The 16887-nt window shown below is 40.8% G+C and overlaps 1 protein-coding gene across 1 annotated transcript in view; it reads right to left on the bottom strand.

Moving 5' to 3' along the window:
- Positions 1-16887, bottom strand: part of LOC122180820 (maltase-glucoamylase, intestinal-like) — a gene marked incomplete at its 5' end in the record, with an annotated part of 47651 nt that overhangs the window by 12721 nt on the left and 18043 nt on the right. Inside the window, 7 exons of the mRNA XM_042872736.1 lie at positions 2116-2264; positions 4866-4982; positions 5517-5685; positions 8402-8519; positions 11452-11536; positions 11618-11734; positions 11847-11960. Of these exons, the coding sequence (XP_042728670.1) occupies positions 2116-2264; positions 4866-4982; positions 5517-5685; positions 8402-8519; positions 11452-11536; positions 11618-11734; positions 11847-11960 (869 nt within the window). The remainder of the gene's footprint in view (positions 1-2115; positions 2265-4865; positions 4983-5516; positions 5686-8401; positions 8520-11451; positions 11537-11617; positions 11735-11846; positions 11961-16887) is intronic.

Below are 16887 nucleotides of genomic sequence, written 5' to 3'. Positions count from 1 at the left end.
TTACTTCCCCCCTGGTAGGCTATTAAGCAGAGCTTTCCCCTCCAGGAGCACAGTAATGGATTATTACCCCCAGGTCTTTTTGGACAGCCAAGCTGCCAACATCTCTGGTTCACCAAATGAAAGCCTCTGCAGGAGACACTTAAAACATACACAGGAATCTACTGGGATTCTGTTCCTGTTTGTTGTTTGAAATGAACACCTAAATGTTTGAAATGAAATGAAAAATCTGAAATGACCGCATGAAATAGGTATTGCTTGGAGACTCTGCCTGGCCAGAGTTGTTTTCATAGTGAGGGTTGTGAGTAACAGCTTCACCTAAAGAGCTAGTACAGTTTCTTAGTTGTCCTCTGTTTGTTACAAGAAACAGAAAGATTCGATGTAAAATTCCATCATCTGGACCTCAAAAATTCTGTTTCAGTTCTGTCTCTACAGCCCACATTTCTCCATTTATTAGCATCTCAGTTACTTTCTCTGCTTGCACAGACACTCTAAACCAAGGAACCTTAATAAGAAATAGTAAGAAATCCTTACTAAGTAACAACAGCAATCACAACTAAGTAATAACAGTAAGAAATATTTTTAAGCAATTTCAGGTTCCAGCTATGACAATATCAGCAAGTGATATGGCCACTAGGACGGCACCTGGGTAGTCAGTCTGTGCTGATCTCCTGATCTCTGCACTCCCTTCCTGCATTTTAGAGGTTTTACTTCCAGTAAAAACCTCAGTCTGGTACCACAGCTAAATATCAGCTAATGGTGGGAGTGCATCTTCTGGCATAGTCTCACTCAACAGGAGTTTCAGCTGGTGCCTCTGAGGCTGTTCTACAATTAAAATAAAAGCAAATTCAGTAATTCCGATGAGCCCAAGTAGAGCACAGATAAAATACACAGGGAATGGACAGATGGGTGGCCTTAACATCACTGAAGTCATGCAGTATTAGCAGAGATTAGCTAATATAATTCCCAAAGTAACTTGGTCATTCTCAATATTCACATAAATCTGATTAACCAAAAATACTGTTAAAATGAGTCCTTGAAAGAACATAAAACCCACGTAAGACAGGAGTCCCCATCAAACTGCTCTCAGATGCTACTCTCTTCAATAATGTAGCAGGCTGAAAAGAGGAAAGATACTGCCTTTAAAACCAATCAGTTAGCCATTACATTGAGTAGGCAAAATAGATTTTGTGCATTATCATTCTGTATTAGTATGTTCTGCACTTTAGAGTAATCTCAGTTTAATTTGCAAAGATGCCTTACCCTTTAACGAAAATGTTTTTAACCTAAAGGGAAAAGGAACATTAAACAGACCAGGACATAACCTGCACTGATAAGACTGAACTGTGGCAGAGCTCTGGGCAGTAGCCTTTCACATGCGTTATTTGCACTCCTTTTGCTCACAACTTTGCGTAACACATTCTGAAAAAGAAAATTTACCAAAGGAAGGTAGAAAACAAATTAAGGGTGCCAAGAGGGAAACTAGACCTCACTTTCTTCCAAAAAGAAAAAAGAAGAGCTGTTCCAAAAACTGAGGTTGCATTTTCTGAGATTTTTTTCAGCATGTGTTTATTAATCTTCTCTGTGCACCTGCTTCTACACTTGAATGTTTCTATCTCTGTTTTCCTGTGCCATTTGTGGAAACAGATGTAGGTATCACACATAGCATGCAGATGCAAGTGAGAAATTGGAGAATGAAAATACCGTGGATGACTGGAAAATGGAGCCTTCTCTCCATGAGGCTTTTCTGATATTCCGTGCCAGAACACAAATGTTACGGATTTGATTCAAGTGCAGAAAATATAGGTATTTGACCCCTAACTTTGAAAGAGAGGGCTGCATATTTGCCTAAAACTAGAACTTTCTTACTATTTCACTAAGGTCTTTTTTCAGTAGAAACAAATATAAGCAGTATTTTAATATGCATATCCATCACATATATTAGAAGTTCTTTTTGTTGCATATTTAGATTAGATTTCCCTTTAAAATTGTTCTTTTTAAGAGAGAGCATGCAATGATCTTGCCATCACTATTACCAGGCAGGAGCCAGTTTGGTTATACACAGAAGCTCAACTACTGTGAGTAAAATGGGATAAAGACGAGAGACTCCAAACTTACTCATGCATCAGTGACCGTACCACCGTGTTGCCATGGACGTGAGACTCAAAGAACAAGGTGTAGAGGTATGGCAGCAGGGAGTATCTGATCCGGAGCGCAGCTCGAGCTATCTTGGCAAACTCTGCTCCAAAAACTGCTGGGTCTTGAGCCTGTGAAGGAAAAGCTTTGATTTGCAGTGTGCATTACAAAAATGGATGCAAATTCAACAGAGAAACCTGTGTGCATCCAAAGGGAAGCTGTTGCTGGTATTATCCTATGAAAGTGAATATTTGTATAAGCAAAAGTGATGATTTGCAAATGGGAAGAGTGTGTTAAGAACTGCAAGTTCTCTGTCCTCTGGTACGGAGAAAGAGAAACAGAGGAAAAAGAGAAGGCAGACAGCCTGCAAACAAAGGCAAAACCATAATTATTTTTTAACCTTTTTTGTACAAGGATGAAAAGTGGGAATGAATTCATGCCTTTGCAAAAGCTAATGGGAATGACCAAAGTTGCTGGGTGCAATGGGGAAAAATCTTCTCCAAACACACGAATCTCAGCTTCAGTTCTCCTCCTGTGCCCATTGCTTTGGGTGCCCCATGCAGGGAGATGCTCTCTGGAGCAAGAGGGGCATGCATGCTGGATCCCACCATCAGGTGGACGTTTTGGATCTATTTAAAAGCCAAAGTGTCCATCCACTGCCACTTGACATGGAGCACACAGCCCATGGCAGTGCTAGCGCCAGGAAGACCTGCATCTCCTCCAATCCCCTTGTCTTAACTTCACCAGCCCTAAATTGGGCTTACCAATAAGGCATTAAGCTCCCTTCTGCCTGCACAAAATTCCCCCATGAGATTCAGTTTTCTCATCCAAATCTCAGAGCATAAAACGCATTCCAAGGATAATGGAACAAAAGAGGAACAGAAGTACTGGAGCGTTTTATACTATCCAGTACTTTGCAGTCAAGAAAAGTATTAACTAAACCATTTGAAATGCCCAGTGGGATAGGCAAAGTGAATGTTTATGGTTTTATTTTGACATTTAACTTAATGCTAACTAAATTCAATATTTAAGTTAAATTTCTCAATTACTACATCTATATTGGAATAATCTTTCCTGTGCCTCCGAGCTCTGGAGCACCCATCTACTTCTTCGAAACTTGCACTGTATTTTTGCTGTTGTAAGTCTAACACTGTATGAACATTGCCAAAGTTCAGGAAAAAAAACAGATTTCTGAGGTGGTGCTGAGTCACCAAAACACCGTGTTCATTTCTGTCAGAGAACACGATGTTTCAAATGGGTTTAAGTGGTCCAATAAAACCCAGTGTATCCTCTGACACTTCTGTCATTAGGTCACAGCCGAGTCACAGCTCTCCTCACTTTTCCTACTAAATTGCCTATTAAGTCTTGAGAATGTTAATAACGTTCACTCAGCTGGGTCACATCCCAGTTTGCATGCCCGAAGGGACAAGTGAACCTGCACAGATAAGGGGCCTCTAATTTTAGTAAACAACGGTAAATAGAAAATAGTTATCTGTAACAGCACCTAAAGCCCCACAGCCACTCGTTCTCCTAGAGAGAAATACCAGCACATCTCAGGAATTATTGCAGATGACAGGTGCATGGGAACTGCCAGGTCACGGCCTGAACCAGTGGTTGAGCACCAGGTGAGAGGCACAACTAACCCAGGCAGCTATCCCTCCTCACTCTCATTTAGGAGATAGCAGCGTCTCTGGATAGAGATTACACTCTTCTTGAGCTGTCACAGCTCATCAAGAAGGATGAGCTACTTCTTCTTTGTCATCTTCCCTGATTCCACAGTGCTTATACCCCAGCAGAAGGCACTGCTATTGCCTTCTGTTGTTCCACAACAGAGTAAGTTCTGATTCTCTTACGCTGTAAGAGCATAAGAGCACTGTAAGTTATTGTTCCTGCTTTGCCCTTTTTCTGGATGGACATCATACTTTCATGCAGAAGAGGTCTTTCTGGGGGTTATAAACATTACAACATTTTGATGACAGGACTGTGAAGAAAACTTAAGGTTAGCTCATAATCTTAACCCCAATAATGCACAGTCCAGTTTACAGAAGAAAAAAGTAATAAAATGGCAGTTACTGAACTAGCACAATATTTCCATCAAAGCTGCATGTAACACAGTGTGCTTATGAAGACAGCAAGATTTGCAAATTGTTTGTAGTCAGAAACAAGATGATACTTATATCTGAGACAAGACTTGAAAGGACTTTATGATAAGTTGAAGCCACAGCTCAGGTCTGAGGCTGCATTATTTCATGCCAGCTATGAGCTCCTTGGCTGACAGCACTGACACCTGACCTTGGAACTTCTAACTCTTTGTCTGAAACTTGTTTTTAAACAGCAAGTTTCGGTATAAGGACCTCTCTCCCCTTCTTTTCAATAACTCCTACTAAACTTGTACAAGCACTGAAACAAAAACTGACATCAACAAGTGAGGAAAAGACGTGTGGACACTCAGCAGCTCTGAAATAAAAGCTGGGCTGCAGTAGGTGAAAGATGAAATGAATAAATCTTACCTCTACAGGGTTAGATACTATATATTTTCTCAGAATTCCTAACTAATCTTTACATTACAGATAGGAAAAACTTACTTCGATTCCTCTTGTCAGTGCAGCACTCCTTATTTCCCAGTTAAGCTTACCCATGAATGACGGGTTAATTTCTGAGAAAGTAATACAAATCATCTTTGTCGATATAGCAATCATAGACCGCGGCTCTGCATAACTTTATTTACTTACAGCATTTCCCTCTGCATTGTGGTTTCTGGAAAATGGGTAGAAGGAGCCAAGCTGCGTCCAGCGCAAACAGAGCTCATAGGTTGTGTTGGAGGCAAACCCACAGATGTCAGCACCAACCTGAAGAGAAAATACCATTGTGTCAGTGTTTGTGACTGTGGTGGCTGAGGCCCAAAATGAGAACCCAGAGGATTCTTAATAAAAATAATGTGTTGGAAGGAGATGCTGAATTCTGATGACTGTGTGAGAATGGTGCGGGATATGATGACACAAATTTTGCTGGGAATGAGATTTCACTTACTCCTATATCCTACATATCACTGTGGAAGATCTGAAATATTTCAGTAATTATACAAATCCTCCAGCCCAGCTTGCGAAGTCAGAAACCTACAGAGGCAAGTCAATGATAAAACACTTCACGGAGGTCTATTTGGGGTGGCACACGGTGATTTAATCTGAAGCTGGCAGTGCTATTTTTGTTTCTGTTTAAGCAGCCAAGATTGATGACATTTAGCTTTCCCTAATCTGCAGTTCCTTACGCCGTGCAGGCTGATACTGCTGGCCATCTCTAGCAGCTTATTTTAGAAAACATTTGAGTTGATTTAAAGTGATACTGGGACGAGCCAGCAATTGCTCGAAGGATTTCAGACTCACAAAGGGGATGCCAAAGAGGTTGAACTCCAGCATGCCGATGATGGAGTAGTGCATGTCCTTCCACTGAGAGTTGTTGTCACCCAGCCAGTGACCAGCGTGCTTCCCGCTGCCGACGAAGGTAGAGCGACTCAGGACAAACGCCCGCTTCCCAGTTGCCTGCTGGACAACACTATGGCAGAATGCAACAAGGTCATTAAAAATAAGAGAGGCAACCAAAAACATTCATGTGATCAGCATGAGCTTTCCAGCACAATTTTATTGGAGATGGTGTTATTCTTGAAACTTTTATTACTCTGATGTGAGTCATGTGAAAGTGTGGCTCCAAAACTGTAAACAATGGAAAGTTCTACTCAATGGCCAAAGTAAACAATTAAAATCTATCTCATCCATGAAACACTTTGTGTCAGATATGCCTAGGCTTCCTAAAAATTATTTTGCATTTCAATTATTCTCAATATTGTCTCAAAGTGAATATTTAAAACAAAATTATTTCTATATTAACTCATTTTATTTAATGTCCTACCATTTCTCAAGAAGTAATATATATATTTTTTTTTCAATATAAGATTTATTTAGAGATTTGTATTGGCAAATAAAGTCCTAATATTCTGGACTTAAAAGTTAGGAGGAAAAAGAAAGAAATGTCACCAAACCAACATTTAAAATCAATACAGAAAGCAAACACATAATCTTTCAAAATGTCATCCCTTTCTTGTCCCCTGATTTCCTTCATCATTTGATTTATGAGATTTCATTACAGAATTGTTGCCAGAATGAATTTTTCCTTGCCTTTTAAAAGTGATTTTGCTCACCATCAGAGGATGAATGAAGTGCAATATGCCTTATTTAACAAACCTATTAAACTGTTGATCAATATAGGATAATCTCTGTATGGAATTAGATACTGTAACACTACAGATTGCCAAAACTCAGGTTCAATTCTGCTGTATTAGAAATTTGGGAATCAAAACTCCTTAGATTATCTGGGAAATCCCAGCCTGAAATATTAACCATGCTGCTTACCATCCGCCTCCTTCTCACTTTGCTTAATGAGATCTGTGCAAGAGCTTTCACCCATGCTTGTAATGGCCAACATTTCACTTTGTTTCTGTAGTGCTTCAGAGGCTTTAAAATCTATCATTTGCTTCCATAGGAAAAAAAAACCAATAATATACGAAACCACACCAAACTCAGTAGTTTCCATATAGGCTTACAAATATGATGCTTATGGGCTGTGCAGAGCAGGACACCCAATTCTTGGCCAAGAGGGACCTGCTTGGTTTGTGTTGTACAGCCACCACCAAGCTCAATGACTGCATTTTTGAGCACTGTGGGGGGCAGGAATCTCTTTTTCCTGAACCTTTTTAAGGGTGTCCTGCATACAAGTGCTCTGCTTTGTCTCTACAGTATGAATTTGGCTCTGCTTGCAAAAGTAGGTGCTAATGAGAGTAATATTGGATCAATGCAACTATGATCCAGATCTGCGCAAACAGTTTGCAACACGTAATTTATTGGATAATTTTCAGTCTATCATGAATCATTGCCAAAGTGATTCTAATGTTCTCAAATACATTTGTGGACTGAAATTATTTACAGAATATTATGTGTGAATAGCTCTTGGCCCTAAGCTATGCACAGGATGGTCGTAGCTATCTTGTTGTATACAAATTCAAGCCATTTGACTGCATACATGGGTGAGATGACACATTTCCTATTCTCTGGCTTCATTAGCATAATTCTTTGAATGTTTTATATATGATTATGAATTTGTCATTTATTTCAGCCAATATCCTACAGCTGATGCTGGTATGCTAAATATTCATGGCTTCCTCCACTCCTGAAGGAAGTTTGGCTGAATAAAATAAGCAGCACAGGAACACATAATATTCACCACCTTGGAGGAGGCTGAAAGACAACCCTGGTGGGGGCTCCTGCAAGGGGAGGACCTTTGAGCAGATTGGGATGCTGGGCTACGTGGCCAGCGAGAGTAATGGCTGAGAGATTCCTGCTCTGCTCAGTGAAGGTGGGCTGCACAGAAGCCAGCAGATTGCTTCTGGCTTTCTCCCAGAGCTTTCCTTCCTCGAGGCTTGGCACAGAGCTGCAAGTGCATCAACACCTTAAATAGGCTCACTTAGCCACCTCCCCTGGATGCCTCCACAGTACAATTGGTACAAATGTGTGCTAAGTGCTAAAATAAACCAGTGCAAGGACCCCTGCTTTGGCACTTACACTGTGTCATTAAACATATCCATGTCTTAGTTCTCTGCTGGAAAAAGCGTGATTTGTCCCTTTGATTTAATCAGTCAGTTTCCATGTCACTCCAGCCTGGCAGCTGCAGAGTCTGACTGTGCAAGCCCATTTTATGTGCTTCCCTGTTGCAAAGGGACAGCTTTACAGTAGCCTGTAACAACTCTGCTGCAATGCAGCTCAGCCATGTCCCCACAGAGCTCCAGGCAAAATGCAAAACGCTGCCTGCCAAGATCAGAGGCGGCTCCAACAGCAGCAGGGAAGTTGAATATGGATCCTTCACCAGCAGCCATGGAAGCTACTTTGCTTGGGCCACTGTAGCGAAGGGAAGGAAGAATCTCCCTGTTGCTGCTCTGGCACGGGAACAGCTCTAACACTGGATGGGAATATCTTGCTCTCCTTGCAGGAAATAAACAGTCGAAGAGCTAATCCTGATTTTAGCTGAGAAAAGTAAAAGTGGAAAAGATTCTGCTTCCTCTGACAAGAGTCTCTTTTCTTGAAATACTTAATGACAAATAGCAATGTGAAACCTGTAGCTGCTTCTTATCAGGTACCATTACAGATTTCCTAGGTAACGCAGCTGCTTTTAAAATGTCTCACCATCACCTGAAACCCACTTGTAGAAATAGAGAACTCACTGGAAAGTTGGAGCAGTCTGTGACCAGCCAAAGAGAGAGTGCGTGTTGTAGTGCTCCCCCAGGTAAGTCCTGGAGTCGGGACACAGAGTCTTCTGAGACAGGGAGTGATCAGTAATGCCTGAGAAGGACACAAAACATTGCATGTCACAGTTCAGATCTCTTTGTATTTCTACACTTTTAGGAGTGAAAATGTCAAGGGACTTGGAAAGAGGAAAAGCTGAAGAACTGCAGGATCTGCACCAATTGGAGGCCAGCACATAGCTGCAGGCACAAGTGTCCTGACAGTATGGTGTAACCCCTGCTAACGAGGTTCAAATTCTATGTCCAGTAATTCAGAATGTCTGTACGGGCATCATGTACTCAGTAATAACCAGAGAGAAAACTTCTGCATTGCTAAGTTAAAAATATATGTATGTATACATTCTTCACATAGTTAGAGATTTTCCAGAATAGCAAGGAAAAAAAATAGCTAAAAAATCAAAATCATCACAGAAATTTAGATGCCAAGGGAACTTGTGCATTCACATGAAATTATGACATCCAGGTTTGGATTAGTGCTCAACTGCACATATAGGTAGGCAGCATGATCCTGCCCTACTGTGGCAAAATTCATGTCTCTTTTCCCCCCTGAAGACTTAGGAGGCAGCAGGACTGATGGAACAGCCCCAGGCAGCTCGTGAGTGGGAAGCAGGGATGTCAGGGCTATAAAAGGGAGGGAATAGCATGAGATGCAGCAGTCCAGTCCTTGGGAGGCCATCTGCTATGGCTTGATGCTCTGCACAGAAGAGAGCAAGGACAGATTATAATGGATGTATTCACACGTGGATGGGTTATACAGTAACTCTCCATCAGCAGATCACAGGCAGTGGAGGCAGCAGCAGCTTTTTGCCTTCAATAATAGTCAGGGGCAGCCCTGACCTTGCTGGCACAGCTCCAATCCAGCTGAGCCAAAGGGAAGAAATATGAATTGGCTGCACAGATGCTGCCTGGTCTTTGATCCCACATTAAGGAGATGCTGGCAAGACTCATTTGGTGTGGAAATGTGATTCTCATCCTCTGCAGGTAGCCTCCCTGAAAATGCCATATGCAATTCAGCAGGAATTGGGCAGGTCAGACATTTGGGTTATACAGTGGATTTATTTTTAGAGATGGAGTTGCTAGTGTTACAAAATCCTCTACCCCCCAAATAAATAAAAAAGAGGCTGACAAATAGACCTCCTTTGTTTGCTTAAGTGAGTGCAAGCATTATTGTAAATATCTATCAATGAGCAGGAAACTTCAGTGCCAAATCACACTTCACTGTATGTTTGCAGTTCTTTACTACAAAGTGCATTTCTCTGCATCTGAAACCCCGTTAGCCTGTCTGCTCTGCTGGGCCACCAATGCTGGAATCCTCCTCTTTGGATCTTTAGACAAGAAAGCTCCAGTGTGGCTGATCTGCATCAGAAATACTTTAATTTGTAGGTAATTTCCAAGAAACCTTATCTGGAACAGCATTAAAGAATACACTGATGCTCTGGGAAAAGTTGCACTTAATGCCCCAGTGACACCCAGTTATGAACCCTGTAAAACGAGGTGGGATATGAAAGCAAATGCTGCCACGTAGTATCATAACCTTGTGTTTCATTCCTATTCTGAATACTTTTCATTCTGCTTCAGTAATAGATTGCACATTAATCTCCACTGTAAAGTGTTTTATAGAAAATTGATTTGAAGGACTTCTGTTTTTAGAAGGTCAAACCATGGGTCCAGGTGATTGTGGTTATGATATGGGAACAGATGGCTGACTTTCCAAACACCTGAGACACTGAGAGCGGGACTGCTGCAGGCTCAGGTGCCCACCACAACAGTGAGCTCCAAAAGCCCTGCATAGGGAGATCTTAACTTCTTGTTGGACTGAGCTGCCCAGGCCCCATCACCGTACACCTGCTTCAGACAGAGGTGCAGACAACTGTGGGCACACACAGTGTTGGCAAAAAGTGGAAGACAATAAGAAACACTTAAATATTGATAGGAAACATCGGGTAACAGCTCTCCCACACTTTGGAATAAATTCCTCAGACTTCTGTCTGCAGAATGAAGGCCAACACTGTGAACTGCAAAAAGAAGGAAGTGCATTTGCACAAGAGAAGTTGATCAAGACCCACAGTGCTGAAATATGGCCATTACAACAAAATGGCCCCCAAAAGGGAACAAACATCTAAATCGTATTTTAAAGCTCTGCTCCTGTTTTCAATAATTTATGATGTTTTTATTATTTTATGTCATGCTTTTGTTATATTTAAGTTTCTCTTGTACACTGAGTGAAGAGAAATGAGCTTTAATAAATAAAAGGAAGAATTCACATGACATTACAACAGCCTGAAGAAGAAAAAAGGACATTTCCAGTATTTCATTGTCAATACATCATTTATGTCCCAGTTTCCTGTTGTACTTCAGCCTTGATCAGGCAGCAGATCTTTCTTAGGGAAACATTGGCTGGATTCAAGTGAGGAGCACTGTCACTAATTATAAACACTCAGGGCTTCCAGGGGGAGAATGAACATGCCATTGTTTCAGCTATGGAAGAGGTGTTCCCCTCTTAACAGAGTCCCATAGGCCTGGGCATTTTAAAATTTAATTTTAGCCTATAGATCATATCTAATAAAGGACTAATTTTTTTTTTTTTTTTCCTGGAAGAAAAAATAATTAAGCTATCAGGAATATGCAACCTTTTCTGTCATGAGTTGTAGAAAAGCCAGGGACTGCCCAGCCCTGGGTCCCACAGCATTTGCGGCAAGACAGGGTGGTTACTCCTTCCATAAATCTCCATCTGAGTCTACAGTTATTTTGCCCTTTCTATGGAGAAGAACTGTTGTTCAGAGAATGTCAGGGAAGGCCAGACTCTGTTGCGAAGCTGCTCTGGTGACCAAAGAAGATATTTTTGATACTCTGCTGAAGCTGAGCCAATTGTGTCCTGAAGGAATCTGTAGTACTGCCCTTGGCAAAAGAGAAGAAAGAAAATTTTCCTAAGAGATTATGAAAGAGATTTGCAAAAAAGCTTTACTCACTAGGAATGTAAGGAGGATTATTGATATCATTAGCAGCACATCCAGGAAGTTGGCCTGTTAAATCATTGGATGGTTCATTCATATCCTTTAATAAGAAGAGTAAGACATGTCAAAAGCCATGTTTTCTGTTTTGAAAAGAAGGGAAGGCAAATATAATCAGACTTACAATCCAGATCCCATCGTAGTCAAGGACATCCTTAAACTCCAGACACAACTGGGTCCACCATTCCACTGTTCTGGGGTTGGTGTAGTCAGGAAACACTGAGTATCCAGGAGGCAAGGACTAGAGTACATAGGTACAAATGTGCAGATACTTTTTCATTTCTGCTATACATCTTCTTTAACACTTTGAAGCAATAGTAGATTCAGCACATAAGAGAATTTAGTAGACTGACCTTTCCAATAGCAGGAGTTATGCCATCGGAGTTGTTTATCCAGACTCCCATTTCCTGTCCGAGGTCATATGGCCTGTAAGTACCTGGTTCTTCATCCTTGCTTATAAATGGATCCTGAAAACAGTGGTTACACTTGATTTATCTCAGAGACAATGGTTACTTTCTCTACTTCTACATTTCAGAATAATTTGATGTTATTAATACACACTGCAAAAATGTTGGAAGAAGACAGCGTTAAAATTTAGTAAGAGTAGAGAGCACGTAATACTTTAGAAAAAATCATTAAAAAGTTGCTGGTATTTCTTGTGTAAGACCAAATTTAAGTGAAATTAATAAGCACCTTCACGTTTATTTTTACGAGACTATATTCAACAAATTTTGAAGAGGCACCAAATTTTATTTTCCTCCCTTCTGAGGTCACAAAACTTGGCATCTCTGGATTCCCTCCAAGAAAACTCCCATATCAGCTTATCCAACTTCAGCATCTTAACTTTGGAACACCTAGAGTATCTCAAAGAACTTGAAGTTGGGACACATCCAACCTTGTTAGTCCTTTCTTCAGACCCAGTGTCAACTGTGGCTGTTTTATGTCAACCCAGTGCAAAATAGCCCAAGTCCTCTACATCAAGTGGCCAAACTTCTCTGTTCCCAACAGGTGTGAAATCACCAGCAGCTTACATCCTGCAGATCGTGCCTTCTGCCCCCATCATGGCCCAAGAGTAACCACCAACTCCCACCGCTGCCCCTTACAGAGACACAGCCAGTTTCTCCGCCCCAGGATGGCCATCTGTGGCCAGCTAGCTCATTGAAAGGAGGCCTGAATTGTGCCTGGGTAGGATGGTGGCCCTCCATACCAGTAAGTAATAATAGTAGGAATACTCTGAGATGCCTGTGAAGAACTCTGCTCAGCAGCCAAGTGGGAATAAAAGGAGGTTAGTGTGCTTAGCAGAATGCCCCTAATTGGGAACAGCTATCTGCTTTGTATTATTTAGAATGAAGGAAGTTTGCAGCCATTTTAGAAGGGAATTCTTCCCTTTTCTCTTAGAAAATGTTATCCCCTCAAGCTCTGCTTAAGGCAAAAAAAAACTTTCAGTTACTACACACAAGAGGTAGAAATGCAACTGAAACAATCCTTCCTTGAGCAATAATACAAAGGAATTTTAATTAAAAAGTTATTGGAGTTTAAATACAAAACTGAAGGACAAAGAATATATGATCTCAAATGGTAATATCCTTTAAGGGCATGCTTTAAAATTCATTTTAGTGCCTAAATTAATTGCCTGATTTACTTGTATGCCCTACAACAGCTGTAGCCTGGTGAGGAAATTGTACTCTTCCATGTGTCAAAAACAAAAGCCCCTGCTAAGCCCTCACCTTAACTGCAAAATAAAGTTCAGCTTTAACTACGTAGCTCCAACATCACTTCCATAATTAAAGAGTGTAAATGCCTATAGTGTTCTTAACTTACTGAATAGTTCAGTTTTGGAAAAGAGAAAACTGTCCATCTGCAGTAATTATCTTATTATTGTGGAAAATATGGCTCTCAAGAGACTTGAAGGCTGGAAGAAATCAGCTTAATTAGCTACTCCTAATCCAAACTTCTGGTATCCTTCAGCTGAAAGGTTATTCCGGTGCATAAATCTAATATATTATGCAGGTTTATCTATGTCCTAAAGAGAAATAAACTCTCCCAGTCCTAGTTTTGCATTCCATTGGTTGTTTATGGGAGAAGGAAGTTCATATCTGTTAAATCTTCCCTAACTCATCTTTTATCAGCTCTTAAAGAGGAGATGCTGAACAACCGTGAGCAACCTCTGACTGGCTGCTCTGAAACCTGTGGGTCCCCTAGCACTTACTGAGACCAGCACAATTTCACCTGTGACCTCAAATATAGATTTTAACTCACATCCATAAAAACTCATTTCTGGAAATTTTAGCCTCTACAGCTCATGGAACTAGATTTTTAAATGTTAAAGCTATTAAGTCTTGTTTTGAATCATAATCATGTTTGCACTGACTTCTTTTCTAAAAAAAGAAGAAATTCTCACTCATGTCATCTCTAGCTGTTTTCGTTTTTTAGTGTTTTAATGGAAGGTATGCAAGGTATTTAATTAGAGCTCCTCTTCAGTAATAATGTTTATAATTTTCCATTCTAATATTTTTTTTTTTACTTTCAGAACTCTTCTTTGTTTCTAAACAGTACATTTGTTCTGACTCAGAGTAAGTCACAGCTGAAGTATGCACCTTATTCAGCACAGTAATGATGACAAAATACTGACACTCCTGCAAAATCTCCCTTACGTGGAGGTTGCTTCTCAAAGACAGCAGCAGAGAGAATTGCTGAGGGGCCGCACTGCTACCAGAGTGACCATAGACATAGAGAGCTCTCAGCATTGAATGAAATGGGACTGGGCTTCTGGATGGTGAGGCACCAGCTGCACACCAAACAGAGATGTGCAGAATCCATTCACAGCCCTTTCACTGGAGATTTTACATGACATGAAGTGACAACAATCAGAGCACATCTCCTGAAATCAACGTGAGGTAGCCAACAGCCTGCTGCACTTGGGCAACTTACCCATTACTGTCACTACTCAAGGAGATCTAAACAGAAGATAATTCTTTCTGTATCAGACTGGATTATACTCATCTTGATTGAGGTTAGAAGGGCTCTCATTTGGGAACAAAACTTTTCATATTGTTCCAGCTCCTGACTCAACTTATGGGAATGACGGAAATCACTAACAAAAATAACAGCCAAAATTTTGCAGAAATAGTAGCAGTTGTATATAATAAAGGAGAGGTAGAAAATGTCACTAGCAGTGTAGCCTGTACTTCCCAGGATATTTTCAGAAATGGACAGCAAACTGGATCTTGCCTATGGTTTTTCTCACAAGCGTATCTAAAGAGATGGAGCACAACACAGTCCTTGTTTACAGGTTAGTGGAGAGGGGGAAGGGGGACCTCTTAGTATTCACATGGGCTTATTGCATAACTGAAGAATGGTTGCTATATTCCTTGCATCTGCCTAACTACTGAGATAGATTTATACAGCAACAGCTACTTGCCCTGCTCCAGCAAGTTCAGGAAGTGCTTTGAAAGCGTTGTTGAAGCTCGCAAGTAAGAAGAAAATGTACCTCACCCATTAAAATGTGACTTCACCCTTGTAGCTTCCTACACAGCAGAAAGTGCAAAACAATTGGAGACATCCTAACTTTGATGAGAAAGGTGTGATTACCATGTATTTACCAAAGGGTAAGAGTGCGTACAGGAAGAGCTACCCCAAACTCAGTGCTTTACTCTATATTCATGTCTCATAAATTAAAGATAACTCAATAAATAAGCAGGTAGTGTTTAAATGTTAGACCTGTAAGAGGCTAAGTGATCTTTAGAGAGGTGTTGAAAGATGGAGTGCAAACTGCAAAGCAATTGGAAAGAGCACTCATTCCTGTCTGTGTATGTGCTCAAGTTCAGATGGGTTAGCTATTTATAACGATGTATCAAGTTAATTTGGGGCTAATTTTTTCTTGAAATTGCTCTCCATCAGAGTGACTTAATATTGTTACTGTTTAAGAACTGTGTCTTGGACCTCCAATGACAGAAGCTTCCTCCAAGAATGGAAGTTTTACTGCTGCACACTGGTATTTCTCACAATTTACAGATGCAGTAGCCCTGGGACAGGTAAGGATATGTACATTTGAATTGCTGGCAAACAGTCCCACCATAAAGGCTGCTATTTCCATTACCAAAATGTAGGTGAGCTCTCAGTGTGGTTTTGTTTAAAATTCCTGTCTGTGAGTGCAATTACAGTGCAAAAAGTTAAAAATTAAGTCAATCGTAAGTACAGAGCAGGCCTGTTACATTGCCAAGGAATCTGGTAACTGTTTTAAAAGGAGAAAACACTGCCATGGATCTTTGAGGTACTGTTAGGCCCATCCCCAGCAGTATGCTAAATTTCCCAACAGATTTTGGAGGAAAAATAAGACCAGGGAGACACTTCTGACTTGCTATTTGAAGAAGAATGTCATTTTTAAATTGAGAAACTGCGGAAGCTCCCAGTTACCTTAGCTTCAGGAAAGATTTAACATACCATCAACCATGAAAAAGGCATTATCCCACAGATTTGGACTCTGCTGTTCAGTATATTATTCCTCAAGCCTTTGAAGACACCGCCATTGATCAAGGAAGAAATATGACTTATTTTAAAAAGGCTGGATCAGCTTAGAGCTCAAACATCTGTGGTCTGCCCCTTCTCAATTCATCTGGATTAACTGGTAACTTTACAGGGATGAGTCACCAATATAATGGAGGCAAAAGTGATGCAGATCTGTGTCATATGAGGCATTTTTTTAATAGAATTAAGGGAATATTACTGCCATTCTCCAAACACTGGGGAAACATTGTCTGGGGACTGTGAAATCCAGGTATTTACTAGACAGACTGCATACAAACTGGGGCATCTGTGAGGGAGAGCCACTACAAAGAGATCTGAAGCTCACACCCCCATTAAAAGGGAGTAAAATACCTTTGTTAATTTAAACTAGTGAAAAAGGGCTGAGGGAGAATAAGCTTCTGCAAATAAGTATATCAAGAATACAAACAGCAGGATGTGAGACTGGCAATTTGAGCTATGTAAGAACTTAATGAAAGGTATAAGCTGATCATTTAGGAGATGTCCCTGCAAGGTCATTGTCTCCTGTGGGTCACCTCAACCTGATTATATATTATATGTGTGTTTATTTATTTATAGCTGCAATTTAAGGCACTTTTTTTCCCCCTAATCCTGCCCCTTGTGATCACAGTGAATAGATTATGACTGTTCTCTTCAGCAGCACTTTGTGCCCACTTGCTCCTTTCTCTGGGTCTTAGCATCCCTGCACTTTCCCATCACAGAAATGGGAGGTCATGCCACCACCCCTGCCTTAGCCAGGCTGTACAGTACTGTGCTGCAGTAGGGCCCTGCAGAGCAATGTCTTATGGACTCATCAAAGACTGTTATTTAATTTACTTGCCACTAGCTTCTGTACCACCACTGACTTCT

This window comes from Lagopus leucura, unplaced genomic scaffold (genome assembly GCF_019238085.1).
Source record: "Lagopus leucura isolate 7727_CA_CO unplaced genomic scaffold, USGS_WTPT01 Super-Scaffold_100008, whole genome shotgun sequence".
NCBI lineage: Eukaryota > Metazoa > Chordata > Aves > Galliformes > Phasianidae > Lagopus > Lagopus leucura.
Note: the sequence above shows the minus strand (reverse complement) of the source record. Positions and strands in the feature narration are given on the sequence as shown.